The sequence below is a fragment of the Cucurbita moschata genome, unplaced genomic scaffold, assembly GCF_002738365.1.
Source record: "Cucurbita moschata cultivar Rifu unplaced genomic scaffold, Cmos_1.0 Cmo_Scf00006, whole genome shotgun sequence".
Taxonomy (NCBI): Eukaryota; Viridiplantae; Streptophyta; class Magnoliopsida; order Cucurbitales; family Cucurbitaceae; genus Cucurbita; species Cucurbita moschata.
In genome coordinates this window covers 1969611-1992587 of record NW_019268522.1, presented here as the reverse complement: position 1 = coordinate 1992587, position 22977 = coordinate 1969611, and the positions used below count along the sequence as shown (strand labels likewise).

Below are 22977 nucleotides of genomic sequence, written 5' to 3'. Positions count from 1 at the left end.
TTTTTGTTCATAGTTTTCCACAGTGAGTAATTTCTTGATTTATACCAACATGGTGTCTTCGTGTCGTAATCTTAGATAACACGACCTCGAAAGTTTTGGTTCATTTATTCCTCTTTCTGCTACTCAACTTGAAAATCTTGATACGATCTCTTCTAAACCGAACTCTGCAGCTTTTTTCTTTGACATTACATTCGTTACAAATGAGAGCAAGGATTTTAACCTTCAACCATTATGAAAAGATCGAGAAGAGGTATAAATGTCCGCTCAGATATGTTTGCAAGTGAGATAACTGTCTCTTCAACATAGTGGTATCCCTTTTCGAAAGACGGTTGAGTCCTCCTGTCTTTTGTTCCGTTCTCAAGTCCCTGAACTTATGAAATCTCGTTCCAGTAGTAGACCAATTTGTTAACATCCTCGAACAACTTTTTATTAACATAATGACACCAATCTCGTTCCTGCTTTATTTTTGGTGTTTACAGTATATTTACAAAAGAACAAAAGGAAGTATATTTACAAAAAAACAAAAGGAAGGTTGTAACGTTATAATACAACCTTATCCATACGTGGTCAGTAAAATCTGTCAACTATTTCGTACTTAATAAAATTTTACCATTAGTTTTGAACGACCTCGAAACAGTGAGTAAGGCTATGAAGAGGCTGAGCGATCTAATAAGTGTCGGTTTTGAATTTCAGTCAAAGCCAAGCTAGAATAAGTACACATAATAAATGTTAAGAGGGCATTATATATCACAATTTTATTGCACTGAAACACAAAAGTACAGAATACAAACATCATACATAAAAGAGAGAAGAATGCTCTCCAACTAAGTTGGACAGCCAAGAATCAACTTCTATGAAAAAGCTCTAATGAACAGAAAAGAAATTATCAGTAGAGGAAGTTTCCAGTGCTCAATCAATCTCTATACAAAATATCCTGTCAAGAACTCTGTGACTCGAAAGGAGAAGCAGCTAAATCCTTCCCCTTTTCGGGCTGGAAAATCCAAACAGGAGGGAAAAAGATTTACCCACTGAATCAGAGAATCTATCTGTCTGCTCAAGAATTTCTCTGATCGGCCTGGAAACGACACTAATTTTTCGTTTAAAGATGAGGAACAGTGTTGGTAACTTTGTAACTATGCATAATCTGAAACTGTATTCATGAGGATCAAAATAGTATGGTTTTAAGGATCAAGAGGACCAACATGACAAAGCACATGATAATGAGAACGCTTGCACACATTACCATCCCGCCTTTTTTCTGCGTTCTCTCCGCCTGTACACCACAACGACGTAAATACAAAATGAAATGATGAGCATGAACGGGAATCAAAAAGATTCTCCTAAGAATTCTTTGAAATTGAAAGAGATTATGGATTCATATTGTACCACGACGACTTAAATACAAAATGAAATGATGAGAATGAAAGGGAATTAGAAAGATCCTTCCAAGTATTCTTTGAAATTGAAAGAGATTATGGACTCAGACTGTACCACAACGACGTAAATGTAAAATGAAATGATGTGCATGAAAGAGAATCAAAAAGATTCTCCCAAGAATTTTTTGAAATTGAAAGAGATTATGGACTCAGATTGTACCACAACAACGTAAATGTAAAATGAAATGATGAGCATGAAAGGGAATCAAAAAGATTCTCGAGAGAATTCTTTGAAATTGAGAGAGATTATGGACTCAGACTGACCTTCTCGAGTTGCTTAAGGCCCTCGTCAACTGTCGTTGCAACATTTTGAATATTATAATCTATTCTATCGATAATAGTGCCCTGTCGAAAAAATACGTATGTATGTTCAATTAGTATGAGCTGATATAGGAAATAACTTTTAGGATGTGGGATGGGAATTTTCTCTGATCACCTGGTCTATGACAAGAACTGATAGATCCTTCATGATCTGAGCAAGCTCATTCACGGATTCGACAACCTGGATTGAAGTGAATTGGCTGAATAAACAATAAAGACGTATACAGAAGAGGAGATTTTAGGGGAGTGTTTCTCTACTCACTTGTTGGATCTCCTTCTCTCTTTCGGCAGTGAATGCTTCATTCTTTCGCACCTTAGCCATCTGATGCTCATTGAATTCCTACACACGATTTATACAAAAGATAGTAAGGTCTCAAGGAATTCGAACTTGTGAGAATAAAAAGATGAAGCAGATGAAGGGTGCTACCATGTCTTCTAAATCATCGTCCTCCATTCTTGATCTATTTCCATTTTGATTCATCTCTATGTCAATCCCATCTTGAACTTCCTAGTAATTAACAAAAAAATGGAAATGGAGTTCATATATTTGGAAGTCTGAGTGTCATATGAACATGAAGAAGTACATAAGAACATAATTCATTTGAGGCAAAGTAACTATGATGATGGAAATTTGGAGTTAAAATGCTAAATGAAATATTATTTCTAGACCTCTTTTTGCTGCCGTAGGCGCTTCAAATAAGTAGATTGTTTCTTCCGAAGCTCCATGGAAAGGTTCTGAAGGTCGGTGGCAAGGGATCGCTGTACCGTAGAAACATGTAAGATAAAGTTTGGGAGGGGGAAATGAAATGGTAAAAATAGTATTTAGAGAAAATGCACGTCAAAACATGTTGATTTCAATTGGAAAAAAAAAATATATATATATATATCACCTTCCCCGCCTGCCCATTATCCCGTTGTACGCTTAAGATCAGCTAGAACAAAAGGCTTGGAATAAACTATTACACTACTAAAACTATGAGTTCCCACGTTGATTGGAGTGGGGAAGAAAACATTCCTTATAAGTGTGTGGAAACCTCTCCCTAGAAGACGCGTTTTAAAACCTTGAGGGAAGTCCGGAAGGGAAAGTCCAAAAAAGATAATATTTGCTAGCGATAAACTTGGATTGTTACCAAGACTATTAACGAGAAGAAAACTCATCTAAATTTTCAGCCATAAAAATTAGTAAAATGAAGGGTCAAATACATTTCAGAAGCTAGATAAGATGCCGATGAGCAAGTATGAATTGCCTAAACCAAAAATTGGAATTGGACCTAAAATGGAATTGGCTGATAAAGATAATGCAAGCTGACCAAAAACGGAGGTGTTCATGCCTTAAGTAATGGAATTGAAGGCTTAAAAGGCATTGGTAAAGGGGTGTGGCCAAGGGGAAGTCATAACAAAATATGCACATTTTCATTAATCCATGAACGGATCTATATAGACACAGAGACCCATGGATCCATACATCTCGATCGGAAAAGAATCAATAGAAAAAGAAAGAATCGGAATTGATCGATATATTTCTTGAAACAAACGAAAAGGAAACGAAAGACGAAACATAAATTATGGATCAAATAAGCCAAGCCCTCTCGAAGACTTGCTTAAGAATAAGAAAGAGGAATCTCATGTAAATACCATGGAATAAGGTTTGATCCTATTCATGGAAACTGATGGTGGGAAAAAAAAAATCAATGCAAATGAGGCAGAACAAAGGAACCATGAGAGATGAGAAGAAACAAAGCCATTGTATCCTTGCACGTCTTTGACAAACACATAACTTCGATTTTAAGAAAGAGATCTTATACGAAGTTCGGCATGATCGAAAGCTCGAGACAACAAGAAATACGAAACAGTAGCTCTACGTAAGAAAAGTGATTCAATCAATAATATATATTTCCAGATATTATCCATTTGCATCTTCAAGTTATACCTGAACGTTTTTTCTGATATTGGAATCTTCCGAAGGTCCAGCCACAGAGAATTTCCTGAGTCCCTTCTCTGATTTCTTGATTAAATTAGTTATGTCTTGCGTTAGAGACTCGATTAGCTGTTGATCTTCTTTACCATCTCCAAATGAAGGCATCAAAGCCTTTCCATGAGCTTTAGCTAACTCCACCATCTTCACTCGTGCACGCTGCACATTTGCAGCTATTTCTTCGGATACATCGACCCAAGACGGAGGTAGACCCACAGTGAGAGCGCCCTTACTGTAGCAACAAACAAAGAAATAACTCATAAGCCAATAACATTATGATATGAATGGAACTAAGGAAAAAAGGAAAAATGTCGAGTTTAGTTTCCGAACTTTGATGTTCGTGGTCGTTTAAAACTTCTCATTATTCGAATTGTGACTCTATTGCATACCCTTTGACACTGTAACTAAATAACGCTCGTTGGATAAACCTTAGCTGATTTGACACGATATGACATAGCGATATCCGAAAGAAGCAGGTCAGGTGGATAAATAGAATGAAATGTGCACATACACTCTTTCGTTGCAGCAACATATCAAATTTGTTTTGTAGATTGTACCACTGTTTCTTGTCCAACCCTCCACTATTTCGACAAGAACCTTTAAGTAAAGAAGGAATTCATAACAATTTGAAGAATTTCTGGTTTGATTCTCTGCTTGTGTCTATTCAGAGCTTGAAATTTAACACTTCTGTTTACATCTTGACACATTTGAATTGTAACTCTATATATAATTGTTTCTATTTACATTTCGAGGAGATCTTACCAAACAATCTCTCCAAGAAAACGATCACAGACAGGTTTTCAATTTCTAACATTAAATTCGCAAGATTACGCCGAAAAAGAGATTTGGATCAAATCCACATAAACTACATAATCAGCATACAGTCACAAACATATTATAGACAGAGATAGACCTTGAATTACCCGGATCCTCGGTACTTAAGGGAGCATACGACCGATTCGGATGCAACAACGACGAGCTAACCAATTCAATTACTGGTCCACCAGCGCCAGAACTAGTCGATGGCGACGGACAAGCAGGCGAAGAGCTGGTAGGAGCCCTCACACTCCTTAACGCGTCCCTGTATTTCCTAAAAACCAAAGTCCGATTCCTCGACGCCATGGAGAGGTAAGAAAGAGCTTGAATTCTCGTTGCAAAGAATTCCAATCCTCTTCAAACCGGGAGTCGAAGGATCTGTCGGAAATTGTTCAAGTACAAAAACTCATTGCCGGGAAAAAGAAACACCAACGAAGGGCAAACTCCGTACAGGTGACCGGAGATCGGGACGAGGGGTAGGGAATGCTGCGGCCGGAGATCAGTTGCCGGCGAGGTTACGTTTTGGAATTTGGAGAAAATCGGAAACCGATGGTTCCCGCGGAGACTCTGAGCTCCGTCGGCGTGAGCTTTGTTGACGTGTTTTGGGCCGTTGTGAAATGGGCCTAATTTGGATCTTTGGGCTTGGGCTGAGGAACTATATTTCTGGACTTTGGGGGTATTTTCGTAAATGGCTAAATAGTTTTTTTTTTATGTATATTTTCAAATTAATTAATGATAAATTTATATTATATAATATAATTTTAGAAGAAGAAAATTACGAGTTTTCTTCCACAGCGTCCGAAATATATTTACACCATCGTCATCCTCGAATAAGGCATGTTCTTCAACAACCCCGAGCAATGCATAGTCAAGCAGTGTCTAATTCACCCACCAACTCCTATAACATGAAACGAGTTTACTGTCGAACTAGATTTTTTAATTATTTAATTTTTTTTACTGTCATCCGACATTTAAAGAGTTATTTCAGTCGTTATAAGAACGAAATTTATCTAAAATAAAAATTAATATTATATGAAATATAATTAAATGAGTTAAGTGAACTTTTTATTTTATTTAAAAAATACTCATAAACTTTCTAAATTACAATAATACCCTTAAAAGAATTTAAAATACCCGAATATTTTGATAATATTCCAAAAATACCTTTTAAAATTTAAAATTTTATTAATGCCCTTATTTATTTATTTATTTTTATTGTTACCGTTAGTAAGAAGTGGATGTATATAAATACAACTAGAGCATTTTCCATCTAATTCGTGAGTCGCAAGACTCATTGTGCCATCCTCTCGCCGTCCGGCGTCTGAATTAGGGTTTCGATCAATCTTCTCCGTCGATTTACCTGCAACAATACTGATTTCGCCGATCTATAGCTAGTGGTTATGGCTAATCGTACGGATCCAGCTGCGAAAAGTATAAGGGGAACGAACCCGCAGAACCTGGTGGAGAAAATTCTTCGCTCGAAGATCTACCAGAACACTTACTGGAAGGAGCAGTGTTTTGGTTTGACGGCGGAGACATTGGTCGACAAGGCCATGGAGCTTGACCACCTCGGCGGTACACATGGTGGCAACCGCAAGCCCACGCCGTTCATGTGTCTCGTTATGAAGATGCTCCAGATTCAGCCGGAGAAGGAAATCGTTATCGAGTTCATCAAGAACGAAGACTACAAGTAATTGTTATTGTCATTTTAGTTTTCATTGAGCAGAACCTATGCGTTTTGGTGAACTAGAAGCGTTGAGGAGTAGAGTTAATTGGAGTGAATATTTCAATTGTCTGTTTTATGGAGTTGAAAGAAACCGTGATTTAGGGAACTTACTGCGAAACTTGTGAAGATAATTACTTATAGGTTTGGAAGCTTCTGCGGTTGATCAGTGAATCGGAAATTAAGGATATTGAATGATTTAAGAACTTTTTGTTTGGGCATTATCTTTGGTAATTGTGATTTGATAAGCATAAGAAATGGATGAACTAATAGGATATGGTTGGTTGAGCTAACTGAAGCTATTTGGAAATGGGTTCTGTATTTCTTGTTGTACTATGGTTCTTAAAGTTGTTATTAACTCGCCTTAGTTTGCAACGATTGCTTTTATAATGTGTGGTTTTGAAAATGAATAATTTGCTTTGAGTTGGATGTAAATGTTTCTTCAGAGTCAATAACTAGGCAGCATTAGGGAAAACTCTTTGTAATTTCCTGAGAATGGTTCGTTGGTTTAGGGTTTATTTCCAGCATCCTTTTGAAGTTACTTTCTTTTTTTTCTTCTTGCTTTGGACATAGATACGTTCGGGTTCTTGGTGCCTTTTACTTGCGTCTCACTGGGACTGATGTTGATGTGTATCGCTACCTGGAGCCTCTGTACAATGACTATCGGAAATTGAGGAGACAATTAGCTGATGGATGTAAATGCCGGACCTCGTGTTGAATTTTTATCTAATTGGTCATTTTGGATCGCCTCTCTAAGAAAAACTTTATGAACTTGATCTTATTTTTATCAGGTTTTTCTTTAACTCACGTGGATGAAGTCATTGATGAACTTCTTACTAAAGATTATTCGTGTGACATTGCTCTTCCACGTGTCAAGAAAAGGTATGGTACTGGTACTCACGTGGCTATTTTCCAGTCAATTTATTTTGTAAGTGAAAGTTGATGATGTCTTATTAAAATCAGAGCCTTAGTAGAAAATGCAATATTCATTGTTTGACAAACAGAAATACATGAGTCACAAGTTCTAAATGTTTCTGTTCTGTTTTCTCTCTCCCTTTATATGTCTCTAATGTTCAATTTTTAATGCTGTGCTTCTTCTTGAAGTAACGGAAGTATGGTACACTTTGAAATTGCAGATGGAACCTTGAATCCACTGGTTCACTGCCCGCAAGGAAAAGTGCTTTAGAAGATGACTTTGAGGAGGAGGAAGAAAAAGAGGACGTTGAGCCAATTAATGATGCTTTAGAAGATGAGATTCATGAGAAGGTATAAACGCCATTATCTGCTGTACGAAAATGTGCACCTAGTTTGCATTTTCTCATCCTTAGTAACTTTTTTTTTTTTTTGATAAGAGATCCTTAGTAACTTTTTTGATATCTGGCATCTACAGAATTATTATCGAGGGAGAAGTCCTGTGCGGGAGAGAGATAAAGACAGAAGGCATGATAGCCACAGACACAGGTCCAATCCCGTCTTCAGTTTTTTGGTTTCTTCTCCGTCCCTCGCCTCTTATTGATGAATTTTTTAATATTTTCTATTGTGGAGTGCACCATTAATTGAAATTCCAGTCTATTAGCTATCTTCATTTCGTAAATTACATAATTTTTCATTGAATGTGAACAATAATGTTCAAGACCAGAATCAACAATTTTAAACTCACAATTTGTATTTTATTTGAAGCCTTTTGTTGATAATTCAATTCTCTTAGTAGAGTTGGCGTTGGTGACCATTTAAAAATTAGATCAAACAAAGATTGGAGATGAATAGGAGGTTGGAATGTAGGCGTTGGTAAGCGTAAGAGGGGCTAGAAAGAAAACTCAAGGTCGGTATACAAAACAAGGGGTTTGGGAACGAATCCTGTTCACACGAAAACTTTTCTATTAGTTGAGACTTAGCATCTGAGCTTCCTCCATCTTAGTATACTAACTTAGCTTATTAGCCGTCACTCTATGACTTAGAGCACCTTGTCTGTAGTTAGGGTTGAACTCTCTTTTTTGCTGGACATTTTTTTGGTATGCTCTTGTATTTTTTTTCATTTTTCTCAATAAGAACATATTTCGTAAAAAAAGAAAAAGGAATGGAATTTGTGGCACGGCATGAAGTTATTTGCTTGGTCTGGAAAATCCATTTCATTGTCCATCTTGGGATTGAGTTTAGTTTTGCTTGTGCTTTTAAGATCTTTTGCCCTTTTGACCACCTTGTTTGTGTAGGTCAAGCTGAATGCTAAGTTGATTTTGGTTTTTTTACCATACAACTTCTGTGAAAATAAAGATAATTCTTTTTTTTGCTCTTGACATGGTAGGTTATTTAAATAAAATGAATCCTTTCTTGATCTGGATCCTTTTAAACTGATTTTGATGCACACTGTGAAAAAAAAATCAGCTTTTTAATTACATAGTTGGAAGCAGTTGAAGTTTTTTATTTTTGGATTGCTAATCATACTGATCAAATAAAACGTTCACATGTTTTCTGTCACAACCATGGTATTTCAAGCCATTGGTTGCTTGCTGGCTTCCTACAGTAAATTCTCAAGATCCTGCCAGGTTTCTCTGTACTGACAGTGTGCAGCTGAGAAGTATGATGGATCTTACACATTCTTGTCAAAGTGATCTCATTTTTTCAGTTTTATTTTTGTATGGTTTTCAATGGTTATCCTGGTGACCACAACTGAGAACTATCTTATGTTTTTACTTTTAGCTTTTTTATGAATCGTTTTTCGGGCACCGGCAAGTTTATATTTGATCTTCTTCCCAAAGGTTCTACCTATTCTGCTTTTCCTGTGAAATTACCTGTTTGTGCAGCTAGCATAGGATATTTTATTCTCCATCTTTTGATCATGAAATCCTTGTCTATGATGCGCTATTTGGTTGCACCTCTGGGATGTCTTTACTGCATCGTTCCATTGAGCGAGGAACAATTTTGATCTCTTGACACCCTGTCTTCTTGTATGTAATCACAGGGACCGAGATTATGATAGAGACCGGGATTACGACAGAGACTATGATAGAGATCGGGGACGTGGAAGGGAAAGAGATAGAGACAGAGACAGAGACAGGGATCGAGATCGAGATAGGGACAGGGATAGGGGTAGGGACAGGGATAGAGACAGAGATAGGGATCGCTATCGCCTAAGGGATGATAAGGAATATAGCAGAGATCGAGACAGGGAAAGGGAAGGCAGGGAGCGGGAGAGGCGAGACAGAGATCATCATGGTAGGAGGAGGAGCCATTCAAGGAGCCGAAGTAGGAGTAAGGATCGGGAGGATGGGGAATACCGCAAGAGACATGCCCGTAGCAGTGCCAGCCCGAGACGAAGGGATGGGGCCGAGGATAGAGACGAGCCAAAGAGGAAGAAAGAAAAGAAGGAGAAGAAAGAAGGTGGTGCAGGTGAGGAGGATCCGGAGATTGCTGAATGGAATAGGATACGTGCTTCTCTTGGACTGGCACCTCTCAAGTAGATGATTTTTCATCCAACAGTTTCAGTGGTCTGTGAGTAAATTCTGTTGCATAAGTGAGCAGCTTTGTTATACTCTTTAATTCTATGTAGCATGAAGGTTCTGATTTCTGTATAATATGCTCTGCAGTTTTATCCTTTGTTGAATGTTACTAGAAACCACATTTGAAAATATTGCAGTGCTGCAGAAGGTGATCTCCGCCCTCGTGTCCGAGGGCTATGCATAGACATAGAAATCGGGTTTCATATCATGTCTGGTCTTAATTCAACTAGTTAATGATATTGTTGAGATATAATATTTGAATAATATATTATATATAAAATATATCTTAGATATTATATCTTAATAATATTCTTTTTTTGATTTATAGTATATTTTATTTTATTTTTAATATTTAATTAGTTTATATTTTTTTTATTAGTAGGTACTTGTGGTTAGTTTTGTGGTTAGTTTTATCTTATTTAAAGCTTATGAATATAAATGAGAACACCTTTCTCAATTCTATTTTTATTTTTCATTCTGAACAGATATACCTACCTTTAAAATTCTACGATAGTAGTAGAAAAGCAAGCTAACAAATTAGTTACTTAACGATTGTAGTCTGCTTTTAACTTTAGAATCGCGTTTTTCGTGTCTTTTCTCTAATTTTTTCAATTTTTTTTTGTATGGTGTTTGTTCTATCAGTCCAATCTTTGGTTGAACAATGAAAAAGTTCTCCAATCCATAGATCGAATTATAATGAATGAATCTTAGATTATTCGAATTATCAAATTCTATTCTTCACTCAACTCTGGATATTTTTTTCAATTTAACCAATCGAATTGGGTTTCTTTGTGAAAAGTTTTTTATACCCGTTTTTTTGTTTCGTTTAACATACTTATAAAAGAAATGAATAATGACAAATTAATTAAATTGAAAAGTTTTCAAATTTAGAGTAAATTCGATAAAGATCAAATTTATAATTTACCTATATGCATTCAATATATATATAATAAAGTTAAAAAAATAAAATCATTTGTCTCTATATTTAAATTTAAATTTTGTTTTTATTTTAGTTCAAATATTATTAAAGGTTCAATTTTAGCCTTCCAATAAAATTTAAAATTAATCCGTTTTAACTCTATTAGCTTTTCATTTCATAAATTTTAAAAATATATTTTTATGGTGCCATGTACGAAAATTATTATTACTATTTAACCAATTTCAATAAAAATAATTATATAAATAAAATAAATTGGGCATTTGAATGTTTTAATCCAAAAAAAAAAAAAGATTGAAGAGAGGGTTGTTAAGTAGAATATTCAATTATGAGTTAATTACAATAAATAAGAATATAAGAATGTATCCCCTAAGCATTATATATAAATTGATGTCTAAAACTTACATTTTTTTAAACAAGGGTGAAATGGAGGAAGAGAACAGGGGAACCTACTTCACTGACCTATATAGCTTGATAAAATTACAGCTCAAACAGACAGACCCAGATATCTCACCTTTGTATCTGCTCTGGTGTGTGGTTGCTGGTGGTCGACGACGAAGCCGTTCTACCGTTCGGAATTCCATTGTCCATCGGCGGACTTGCTCCCCATTTCCCCTCTGATTCTGTTGGCTCGATCACTTTAACAGACCCATCAGTCAACCCGATCGCAAACTGGTTCGGTTCTATTGGATGTGTCGCGACGACGAGCGGGTATGCAGCTTGGCTTCTACAGAATTTAGAAATGAGAAAACAAAAATGTAATGCCATCAGTCTAGGGAACATTTTTTCATGGAAATATAAATTTTGATTACTTACGAATTCAACACTGCAGAAGGCAAATACACTGATGGGGCGATACGACATCTTAGTCGAAGAGTATCGGCATCAAACACTCCAACATTACCATCACAAAATGTTGCGTAGACCAATTGACTGTTGCAGGAATATGCTGCATAAGAAATAGGCGCTGGCAGCACGTCTTGTGGAACCCACTGCAGAGAAGAATGAAGAGTTCTATATCATGTTTACGACAGCATCGGTACTGGAATCGACAACGATGGGAAAATCTATACCTGTCGAATACGATCCATTTTAGAGGCATCGTATATAGCTACCTGTGTTTCGTGGACTACCAACAAACGTATCTGATCAGAATGGAACTGTACACGAGTATCCCCGACGGGCGCCTTTCCTGCTGGGAGATGGATTGTTATGGATTTCCTCTTCTCCCAAGTGTCAATGCTCCACAAACATAGCTGCAGAGTTCAGCAATTATTGGTAAGGCAAGAGATACATGGAAGTAGGAAAATGTTTTGCCAAAAACAAAAATCCAAGCCATACCACCCGAACACCGAGCATCAGTTTCTGGGGGATCTCGAATCTTGGAGAACCAAAACATTTGCACATCATATGCATATGAGAATTCGAGCAAAAGAATGAAGAACACATATGCATAGGCCTCATGCTATTATTTTACCCTCTTTTTTAACAAAGATCTAACAATAAATGGCCTGGACATAGAACAACAACTTAACACATTCCCGAAATCGTACCACTTAGAAGAATTGAAGGAGACTAAAAAAAGTGGCAGGTCGGAGTAAAATAGAGGCGACAATAAATAATGCAAGTATACTAATTTTGAGAAATACACATGGTTTGGCAGTAAAAAAACAAAAGGTTAAAAAACCATTTTGGTCACTTCACTTGTGAGTTATATTCTATTTGTATGTTCTATGTGGTTAGTTTATTGTTTAGACCTTACTAGCCTAATAGTAGAGATAAATTTTAAAATTTATAGAAAGTATAGAGACTAAAATTGAACAAACCTAATGATATTTTAAACTAAAAGAAATTAACCCTCGACGGGAGGAAGCAGGACGAGATCAGGGAGAAAGTACAGATTGATGAATCCCAATTGGTAAAAGGACATTCAAGCCATAAAACATAATGACGAGCCTAACAAAAATAACAGAGCCAAAGTTTTTCACATGTGTTGTTTTTTAAAATAGTTTCTTAACAAAGAACAGAAATAATATTCACAGGTAAATAAAATCACTCACTTGAGCATCAGCGCCAGACGAAACCAAAATATTGAGACTGCTCGAAAATGCCAGACCAGTTATACGCTTCTGGTGACCCTTCAATTTTGATTTTACCTGAAGAGAGGACATAATATGCCATTAGTATAAGAGAGCAGAACTGAAATATGTATAACGCATGCGACTAGGTCCAAGGCGCTTGCGTCTTTGGAGCGAAGCTCCCTTAATGAAGCTCCCTTGAGGGGGCGCCTTCGTGCTGGTAGGGTGGACCTTAGCACCTCGAGTCTGACTTCCTAATTTTCTTTTTTCAAATTTCTAAGGAAGAAACACAAGAATATTCTTACCATCTTGAATAAAAACTATATTTTCTTAAACTATTTGTCATATTATTAAAAAAAAAAAAAAATTACTTTTTTCATTGTGTGCCTCATAAAAAGAAGCCATGCATTTTTTTTTACACCTCACATGAAAAACAGATGGAAGTAAACTATATTTCAAGGAGAACATACCTCATCCACTCTGACATTGTATATGTGAATGGTTGAATCCTCCATTCCTATGGCAATAATGTTGTTATCTTGAGGGTGGAAAGCTAGGAAGGTAGAAGCAGGGGGAGGAGGCATGAATGTTGTCATCACCTACAAGTCGAAGTAATTCATCACCAACCAGAGAACCACAGATAAAACAAAATTAATGCGTCTTTTTGGATAACATACCTTGAAAGTCATCATGTTAAATAATGAAACTTTTCCACCAGATGCTGACATTACATACGAGTCGTTTTTGGATAGTGCTATACACGGGACAGCTTCTTCAAGGTTTACACCTGAGACGTCATTGGTCATGAGCAGACCACTATTTGGTTGCCAATGATGTGGAACAGCATTGGCAGTGGCCTAAAAGCGCAACGGTTAATATAAGTGTCTTCCAAATAAACAGAAAAAGAGTGAAGGAAAGACCAAGTTCATGAATAGCAACAGAAACTAAAATATCTGCAAATATAATCACAAGAGACCGATGGAAATCAGCATTTGTTGTCAAAAGCTTCCGAGCTAGTACCTTTCCACTTGGATTCTGTTCATTACGCGTCCATTTCCAGAGCTTCTGGATTCCATTTGACCCGAGGGCTAAAAGACCAACACCAGAATTTGTGTACAGAAGTCTAACAACCTGAAGGGTACGATTTCTATGTAAGAATTGAGGCATATGGAAAATAATACCCGAGAAGAAAATTTTGAACATATAACAAACCTTGTGGGTGGAATCTGCGTTGTCGGGCATGGTGACCAACCGGCAGTTGGCTGGATCAACAATTTCAGCCAATTGCCAAGGATTGGCTTTATCAATTGCATCTTCTACAGTTCTTGGTTTGTCCACATTTCTCCCCAAACCATCGACCCCATTCTTCAAAAAGTGATTGATAAATCAAAATAGACAATAATACTAGCAGCATAATAGACTAAATCGAGAACACATTAAAAGCTTAGAAGAAATTAGGGACAACACGCTCGAACTACCACACCCTTTCCTGCAGAAGGAACACTAGCCCAATGACAAAGGATATCTAAGAAAATTTCATTACAAGAGCATAAAAATAAAAGCAAGAACCAAAGAATCAGGATATATGAAAGAAGCCAATGCAAAACCACTCAACTTTGAGCGACAATGTCACTGCTAAAACTGAACGGGATACTAGAAGCTACAAAATTCGAAGAGGCAAACATGACTTACGATAATTGAAGGTCTGACTGGGGAACTTCTTTCTACTTTACAATTAACAGGACTAACACTAGCAACGGCAGATGTCCCGGAGACCTAAACATGCATATTTGTGAGTTTTAAAGATCAAATTAGGATTTTCTTCAGAAAAAATAAAAAACAAATAAGATCAAATAAAGAATAATCCTATTATAATGATATCAAAGTGAACATATGAATGAACCTTCAAGGCAGATTCCATTGGCGATCTCAATGCTTCAAATGGGGTGGTGGATTCAATGGCCTTTAATGATCTCATTCCAACAGCATTAGCAAGTATCTTGAACCCATTATCCGTAGTAACAGCAAGAAGATTTCCTTCCTTATTGAACCTCAAGCAAGGAAGACTCTGAACAAGCATTACTTGATTCATCAATGTCAAGGATAACCTAGAATAAAAATGCTTTATAAATTAAATACGATAAAATTTACTAACCGGGAGTCCACCTTCTGCATCTGTATAAGTGAGAACATTGGTGTTATCCATATCCCAGAACTTGATCTGGCTATCTTCACCAGCAGCCAAAAAATGATTCTGGGTAGTATCAAACTGCACAACACCAGTTGATTTCTTCCTAAATCCAGCATATGTCCTCTTTATTGCTCCCTCACTTTCGTTCCATTCAACTAGATAAGATTCTCCATCTTTACTTGTTCCACAAGAGAATAATCTGGAAAAATGAGGGGAAAAATAATAATGAAGTTTTATGCAATATTCAAGGACAGTCGAAAGGAAGATAGGATAATAAATGTGAACAAAAGATATAGAGCATGGAACTTTATCGAATAGAATCATAGATTACGATTGTAATCATTCAGAGGTCAATAAAACCTAGCATTCTAGGATTTGAGAAAAAAACTGAATTATAGAAATAGAACGAGGAAGGAGAGAAAAATGATGGAACAGAGTTGGAGAGGTGGTTAAAATTGGAAACAACACCCAATCTGAAGCATAACAAGAAAATTAAATATTCCCATTTCATGCATCGATATGACTACGTACCTACTCCCATCTGCACTATAAAGCATTCTGGTGCACCACTTTCCAGGAGCATCATAATCAACTCTTGAACCCATATGATCATAGAGCCACGCCTTTATCTTTCCATCAAGAGCTGTTGAAAATATGAACTGCAAAACCGCAAGTCAACATGTTACACTAAGCTCCCAATGAAGTTGCACCAACAGACAAGATGATCTTTGTATGCTGGTGCCAATGCATAGCTATTATCAAATTACATAAGATACTAGAAGCTATTAAGTGTGCCCGGCTGCTATAGATTCCTAATCCAATCAAAGCAAAGTTAGACATACCCAAAGAATGATTTATCATGCAGAGATCAATTCCAAGGAACCCAAAAAAGAGTCCATAATAACTTTTCCCACCTGCTACCCTGTTCAGTAATGTTTCTACGTAAATTAAACTGTGAGCCATCAACAGTTCCAAGGAACCCAAAAAAGAGTCCATAATCAGTTCCAAGGAACCCAAAAAAGAGTCCATAATAACTTTTCCCACCTGCTACCCTGTTCAGCGATGTTTCTATGTAAATTAAACTGTGAGCCGTCATCTATGTGGTGACGAGTGTTAAAAATGCAAATTAGTAAAGAAAATACATGTGGTGTATGATCCTCAGTTCCCTAGCAGTAACTTCAGGCTTTGTGGCCTCACACTATAGATATCCATTCAACCCGTGGAAACCCACCCAAACAAGGCAGGAATGAGGGAGAGAGCAGGGATGAGAATTACTTTCTCCGTACCTGATCCCCTAACCCCAGTCCCACCCCAATCCCCGCCCCACCTCACTTTTATATATACACAAAACTAACTTATTATATATTTTTGAAGTATTTGAAGACTATGTTGTAATATTCAAATTTAAATTTTTAGAAATGTAGATTATATTATCTTTTTCCTTATGAAATATTATTGGACTAATTAGGATGTTTTACATTTTTTAATAGAAATTATAATGAAAAATGGAAATTATCCATTAAAAATTTGTTTAAAAGGAATATTTTAAAAAAAATGAAGAAAAACTCCCCGTGTGGAATCCCCACCCCGAACCACGCAAATAATTGGGGAATTTCGTGGAGATTGAGAATGAAATAGGAGGCAGAGACAAAGAAGGCTTTGCTTTGTGGACCTCTCTACTTGACACAAGCTAACGGACAAGATTCAGGAAAGGAAATACAGAAAAGAAGAAACAGAGCTTGACTTTGACATCAGATATCTCGACATTTTTGCCACTCCCAAATAGGATAAGAACTGATGACAATTAAAATGTTCCTCCCAAGGTGCATTGACAGCTCAACTCAAAGTAGAACTCATAAAATAAAGAGAAAGTAGCTGGCATAACCTCCTCGATCCAATTTTCTAAATGAGAAGTACAAAACTTCATGCATCCATATGAGACATGCAGAAATACTAAAAAGTAAGCATGGATAGGAAGAATCTTGCACGAACTCACTTGAATGCTCTCCTTGTGATGAGGACATATGGAATACACTGGTGCCTCGTGCCCTTCAAAGGTAAATAGCTTTCGTCCTCCTATATCCCAGACCTGTGCAATTTCTCAAATTAAATGCAAAGACAAGTTTGTCCAGGAACTTTTTAATGAGAATTCAGATTTCTTAACTAAAGAACGATGATCTCTATACCTTTATGAGTTTATCTTCTCCACAAGTTACCACACAGAGCTGTTTGTTTGGATGGGCAAAAGCCAAGTCATTCACTCCACCTGCGTGGGCATCAATCTGGAAAGGGAAGCAATGGTGATACGTTAATAGAATATGAAGTTATCAAATTAAATATGTAAAGAAAAAGAAAAGTATAATCAAACCTCTGTTTGTTGGTTTAGTTCATTTGAACTGTTGTACGAGTATAAATGAACTAAATGTCTTGTGAATGCAACTCCTGCAGCAACAAGAAGAGAGATAATCAATGGGGCACCTATAATAGGCTATCGTCCATGACGTCAAAATGAACATACCAACAAAAGTCCCATCTGGACTCCAAGTAACTCGGCTAACAGATATTGCGTCTTTTACAATGGCAGCCTGCAATGCATGTTCAGTAAGACATCAATATTAGGTCATGACTTCAAATAAATTCCATGTGCTAAAATAAAATAGAATTTTGATGTTCCCAAAAGGGAATATTGACATACAATTAAACTAACAAAAGCTCTAAACTAGAATAAAACCTGAAATGCCAATGACCTAGATGACATATCCCATAGCTTGAAAGGCTTTGAAATCAATCTCTCCCTGATACCAAGTTCCCAAAGTGTAACTTCGCCATTGTTAGAACCCACTGCCCAAAAGACCAAATAAGGAAAGATAAAACAACGAAGGAAAAACATATCTTAAAACTTCGACTAAGAAATCAGAGATATAGATCAACAAAAACGGTTAGGTTCGTATGATACACAATCATACCAAGAAGTAAAGTGTGGTGAGTTGGATGGAAATCCATGCTTGTAACAGTGGAGCCTTGGTGCAGTGTCAAAGCTACCATTCTCGGAAGGTCTTCCAATGACCAAGAAGCTTGCTGCCTGGGTGCTGGATATGTGACCTGAAAAATATACAGTGAACATGAGAAAACCAATATTAATCTTAAATCATTGAAAGTCACACAAAGATACCAAATTAAAGAAAATAAATAGTCGTGATTACATGCATAATATAAGAACTCAGAGGAAAAGTTACCTCTTCAACAGATTGAGCAGACCGCAATCGCTTAATTAGTTGTTCATGCTCAGGATTCTGATAATCAACCATACCAGGATTTGCTGGAGGCGTTCTTGCATGTTTCAAAATTGAGACTGCTTGGGTAATGATGTAAAGTCGTCATCAGTGTTTTCATATTTTTCAGTGTTTTTAAATTCTAAATTTGTTGCCGAGCATATATTAAAAACATGGAATACAACTTTATTTTCCATTAAATCTCTTGTTTTCAAATTCATGTTTCTTTATCACCAACCAAACGTGCCCTTTATTTTCTATAAATACTTAACCACTACTGCAATCCTAGGGTGGAGAAAACTCTTCATTTTAAATGCATTGCCTAAACACTCCCTGTATAATTTATATACTCAAATTGAAGAAGAGATAGGAGTAGCAAATTGAAGAAGAGAACAAACCTTGATTTTGGGGAACGGGAATTGATGATGCAGTAACCACAGCTGCTTGGACAGATGAAGAAGCTGAGGCATTTGCCATCCAACCAGCTAAAGCATTGGCATTAGCTGCAGCTCCGGACGGTGGAAATGGCTGTTTGATAATAAAATCCAAAAGGAAATTTAGAACTAACTTAATATTCAGATGTATCCAAGGATAGTAATATGTAACACCATACACTGTGAGCTCCAAGAGGGGCATATGGCGCAGGTTTTGCAACAGGAAGATTGACTGTTGTTGGTGCAAGAGGACCATTAGATGGCGAACATGTATGATCCATGAATAAAGTTTTGATATCAGGATTTGGCCGTGGATTTTTACACAACTGATGCTGCCAATTCAAGCTGCATCAAGTAATAATATCAATGGTATGGAAGTAAAAAAACCAAGTACCTCAGCATCTGCAGCTACTATTATCTTCTAAAGCTTTATGTTTCAGTGTTGTGGCATCATATAATAGTCAACAGATAGTTGTTGCTTATTAGAGTCAAAAGGAGTTTAATTTTCTCCATAGAATTTTTTTACATTAAAATATATTAGTGAAATCAAGACACAAAGTTCAATGCCAAAGATAAAATCCATATCCATAGATATAGTCGATGGAGATAGAATAGAAGTATCTGGACCACAAAGCAAAGGCACAAAGACGAAGAACTGCAGGACATATCATTAAATTGGCTCAATAAACATTTTTCCTGATAAATCACTAACAACTTAAGGTGGAACTCTCAAAAAAAATTTCCCCACAACCACCAACAAAGATTCTGACCTTTGATTGATGAGTGTTCGCAATCTTGATGACTTCAAGGTTGGGAAGACAAGCTTGTCTCTGAAAAGAGGATTGGCCTCTATAAGCTTTTTCAGCTCTATCAACATTATACTACGAGCAGCTTTTGTGTCACCATACTTAGAAAGCTGCTCATTCTCCCTGGTAAAAATTTATTCAAAGAAGTAGCAAGATTCGGTAAATAAAAGCCCATGAAATTAATAAATTTATTTCAGAAGTTATAAATAATTTCATCAATCCATGATCCTTTTTCTTTCATATCATCTATATAAAGGAAGGATACTGAATTAACTTTGAATTCTTATTACTAATGCATGTGTAAAAACTTACCTAAAATTAGTAAGAGTCAAAAGCTGTGTAATTTCTTTGAACAACTCCTCATTAAATGTTGAGAAAACTTTCAAGTCGCTTACCAATATCTCCACAGCCTTCGGCTTGTCATTCCTTCAACATCATCAAACAGGACAAGTTATACATCATTCGTTTTACAACAAGAGAGAAAAGCAAAATTCTTTTACGTGCGCATGAACTAGAAAAAAGAGCTCAAATACCGGTCAAGCGCTTCGAGATACTTTTGCTTCCTTATTTCAAAAAATATCTTCATCGAGTATCTGTTATCGTCGACTTTTGTATATCCGGATAAGTACTTCTCCACTTCCTCCCATTCTCCACTCTGAACTTTTTCCTCAAAGTACTTCATATTGAAGTAAAACCCAGATTCTTTCTCAAGCCTACACATAAATAATTATTCCCCAAACAAAGGATCAGAAAAAATTCAAAACAATGCAATTTAAGGAGGAAATAAATGCCACAAATAATCAATACTGCTAATATTGAAGGTTTATAACCTTTGATATAGTAATAGCATTAGTAATAACAATAGAAACTATCTGGCTATAAGGGAAATCACTCGGTTTCATTTCATCGCATCCTTAACTGAGCAACAGACATTTTTACTGAACATGATGAACAAATTAAGAAACCAAATCCAAGATATCTTTTTACATCTATTGACATGAAACAGAATGTCATCCTTCTGAAGTAACACATACTACAAATTCAGCTAGAGAAAACAATCCCCATAACCAGACATCACATATAAACGTTAATTCAAATTTCTCGATAGAGAAGAAGATAATGGAATATCGCTTTGAACAATTAAATCAAATATGCTCCAAGCATACACTTGCGAGAACAGAAACCTGGCCGCAACAGTACGTAATGTGTTCTAACATTTCTTCAACGCGCGCATCGAACGAACATATAGTTCAGATTCACAATTTCCACTCCTCCTCTCCCGTTTAATTCCATTACAACTAAATTCAACGACTCCAACACACAATTATCGGAGAATTATAGAGAGAATAAACTTACTTATGCACCGATTCCTTGAACTTCTCCTCCTCGAGGAATTGAAGTATGAGAAACACCAGTTCTCTGCTCAAAGACGACATTTATCTCCACTGATAATCTCCAAAATCAAAACCTCACCGTCCAGAAACCAAACCACCACCGAACCTCAAAGCTGAAAGTTCAAATTCCCACCAAATACGCCCGAATCCGGTGTAATATCAAACGCAACATCCAAATCTACGCTCAGACTTACCGGAAATCCTCAAACAAACAAAGAATCATAAAGCTTTCACGCATCACTCGGAGCGAATTCCAAGGAATTCTAGGGTTTCAGATGGCTGCAGAGACAAGAGAGAATAGGACTTGGTCTCGCTATCTTCGATGCGGTCTACAGTAGTCTCTCTTTCCACATGCCTATCAGTTACAAACTTTGATAAGCAAAAAAGTCCTTATCCGATCTTTTACCATACTTATCAATAAGTAAAGTTACTTATGTATGATAAGAGCAATTAAGAAGCTGTGTTGCGGATTTGATCCACCAATTCAAATCTAGTGAATATTCGCAAACACGTCCGGTCGTACCCACTTTCTCTCTCCTCTCCCTCTCTCTCTCATCCCAAAGTACAGTCGCTTTCAGCAATTAATCGGCATTATCTCGTTTTATTGGATAATTATCGCCGTTTTTATAGCTATTACTGATCGGATTTGTCGACTGTGGGGCCCCTTTTTAATGCCTCAATTTTTTTAATTACTTATTTTTTATTCTAAAAGTAAAATAAATAAACAAATATTTATAGATAATTATTTTGTTTCCAAATATAATTTATAATATATTATGTAATCCAAAGGTTTTAAATGTGGATCTGATAAATATCTCAATTTTATGAATTTTTATTTTTAAAAATATCATTAAAAAAATATTAAATTATTAAATTAACAATTAATAATTTTTTTATTTTTAAAAAAGCTTGTATTAGTAATATTTTATTATTCATTATTGATTCAAATATATGTAATATATATTAAATTTATTTAATGAGAGGCTGTGCTTGTGCTTTTATTGTATTTTTTTAATATTTAAATTATTTTTTAAAATATTTTTTATTTTTTATTTTTTATTTTTATCTTGAAAAGGTTTCAATAACATTCTTAAATTTTCAAGTTAAAAAAATATTTTTAAAAAAATCTTTAAATTAAAAAGAAAACTTCAAAAAATGCGTTTAAAATTTTTTAAAAACTTCAAAAATATATTTAAACGTTTTAAAAACTTTTAAAAAGTGCATTTTTTAAAAAATAAAAAATACTTTTACTATTAGCATAACTTTTCAAAAATACTCGTAAACTTTCTAAAATAACATTGAAATGTTTATAGATTGTAATGTCCCACATTGGTTGGGGGAGGAAAACAAACCACCGTTTACAAGGGTGTGGAAACCTTCTCCTAGCAGACGCGTTTTAAAGCCTTGAGGGAAAGCTCGAAAGGGAAAGCCTAAAGAGGACAATATCTACTAGCGGTGGATCTAGGCTGTTACTAATGGTATCAGAGCCAGACATCGGACGATGTGCCAGCCTTCTCGCCACTGGGTGCTAAAGGGGGTGGATTTGGGGGCGGTCCCACGTCGATCGGAGTAAGGAAAGAGTGTCAGCGAGGACGCTAGGCCCCGAAGGGGGGTGGACTGTGACCTCCCACATTGGTTCGAAGGAGAACAAACCACTATTTATAAGGGTGTGGCTCGAAGGGGGGTGGATTGTAACCTCCCACATTTGTTGGGAGGAGAACAAACCACCATTTATAAGGGTGTGGAAACTTGAAACCTTCCCCTAGCAGACGACAGCCCAAAGAGGACAATATCTGCCGGTGAATCTAGACTGTTACTTAATCTATAAAGTGTCAGTAGATCTAGACTGTTACTTAATCTATAAAGTGTCAGTAGACGTTTTTTGTCCATATACTGACCATATAATTTTTTATTAAAAATATTATTGAAACTCTATATTCAAACTTTTGGTTGAATAAATAAAAAATAATGAAACATAGTTTGTCTTATTATATAAATAAAAAATGTGGCTTCTGGTTGGTGGGAGTTTTAATTTATTTTTATAAAATATTAAAAAATAATAATTAAATAAAAAATAAAAACTTTTTAGAGCTAGTT

General features: G+C 36.1%; 3 protein-coding genes across 4 annotated transcripts; 1 reads left to right on the top strand and 2 right to left on the bottom strand.

Moving 5' to 3' along the window:
• Nucleotides 1-723: 723 nt before the first annotated feature.
• On the bottom strand, nt 724-5138 carry LOC111443945 (syntaxin-41-like). The gene is made up of 8 exons (XM_023081809.1): nt 4646-5138; nt 3688-3964; nt 2427-2516; nt 2185-2265; nt 2020-2097; nt 1873-1938; nt 1701-1781; nt 724-1273 (listed from the first exon to the last, which is right to left on the bottom strand). Exons 1-8 carry the CDS (start codon nt 4852-4854, stop codon nt 1166-1168), a joined length of 990 nt encoding a protein of 329 aa, XP_022937577.1. The 5' UTR covers nt 4855-5138; the 3' UTR covers nt 724-1165.
• Nucleotides 5139-5813: 675 nt separating this feature from the next.
• LOC111443943 (pre-mRNA-splicing factor 38-like) lies at nt 5814-9994 on the top strand. Of its 2 annotated transcripts, XM_023081807.1 has the most exons (7): nt 5814-6238; nt 6845-6966; nt 7063-7153; nt 7408-7537; nt 7662-7732; nt 9231-9760; nt 9856-9994. In XM_023081807.1, the coding sequence occupies exons 1-6, from the start codon at nt 5949-5951 to the stop codon at nt 9727-9729; spliced, it is 1203 nt and encodes a 400-aa protein (XP_022937575.1). In that variant the 5' UTR covers nt 5814-5948; the 3' UTR covers nt 9730-9760; nt 9856-9994. The 2 variants fall into 2 exon arrangements, with proteins under 2 accessions (XP_022937575.1, XP_022937574.1); XM_023081806.1 differs by having other exon boundaries at nt 9231-9973.
• A 1005-nt stretch (nt 9995-10999) lies between these two features.
• On the bottom strand, nt 11000-21227 carry LOC111443938 (topless-related protein 3-like). The gene is made up of 25 exons (XM_023081797.1): nt 20843-21227; nt 20020-20199; nt 19799-19912; nt 19451-19609; nt 18860-19025; nt 18645-18774; nt 18211-18326; nt 17941-18076; nt 17706-17815; nt 17493-17559; nt 17343-17416; nt 17161-17256; nt 16971-17063; nt 15506-15633; nt 14939-15173; nt 14687-14851; nt 14476-14559; nt 13996-14148; nt 13804-13914; nt 13461-13640; nt 13254-13382; nt 12766-12861; nt 11779-11961; nt 11522-11697; nt 11000-11432 (listed from the first exon to the last, which is right to left on the bottom strand). Exons 1-25 carry the CDS (start codon nt 20920-20922, stop codon nt 11216-11218), a joined length of 3378 nt encoding a protein of 1125 aa, XP_022937565.1. The 5' UTR covers nt 20923-21227; the 3' UTR covers nt 11000-11215.
• Between the last annotated feature and the right edge of the window lie 1750 nt (nt 21228-22977).

Coding starts and splice junctions, on each gene's coding strand:
- LOC111443945 (XM_023081809.1), bottom strand. CDS start 4,854: ATGGCGTCGAGGAATCGGACTTTGGTTTTTAGGAAATACAGGGACGCG. Junction 2,517..3,687: donor ATATCAGAAAAAACGTTCAG/GTATAACTTGAA, acceptor TCTACGGTACAG/CGATCCCTTGCCACCGACCT. Junction 2,098..2,184: donor ACGATGATTTAGAAGACATG/GTAGCACCCTTC, acceptor AATCGTGTGTAG/GAATTCAATGAGCATCAGAT.
- LOC111443943 (XM_023081807.1), top strand. CDS start 5,949: ATGGCTAATCGTACGGATCCAGCTGCGAAAAGTATAAGGGGAACGAAC. Junction 6,239..6,844: donor ATCAAGAACGAAGACTACAA/GTAATTGTTATT, acceptor CTTTGGACATAG/ATACGTTCGGGTTCTTGGTG. Junction 7,538..7,661: donor AAGATGAGATTCATGAGAAG/GTATAAACGCCA, acceptor TGGCATCTACAG/AATTATTATCGAGGGAGAAG.
- LOC111443938 (XM_023081797.1), bottom strand. CDS start 20,922: ATGTCGTCTTTGAGCAGAGAACTGGTGTTTCTCATACTTCAATTCCTC. Junction 20,200..20,842: donor TTCAAGGAATCGGTGCATAA/GTAAGTTTATTC, acceptor ATTTATGTGTAG/GCTTGAGAAAGAATCTGGGT. Junction 17,257..17,342: donor AACTAAACCAACAAACAGAG/GTTTGATTATAC, acceptor TTCCCTTTCCAG/ATTGATGCCCACGCAGGTGG.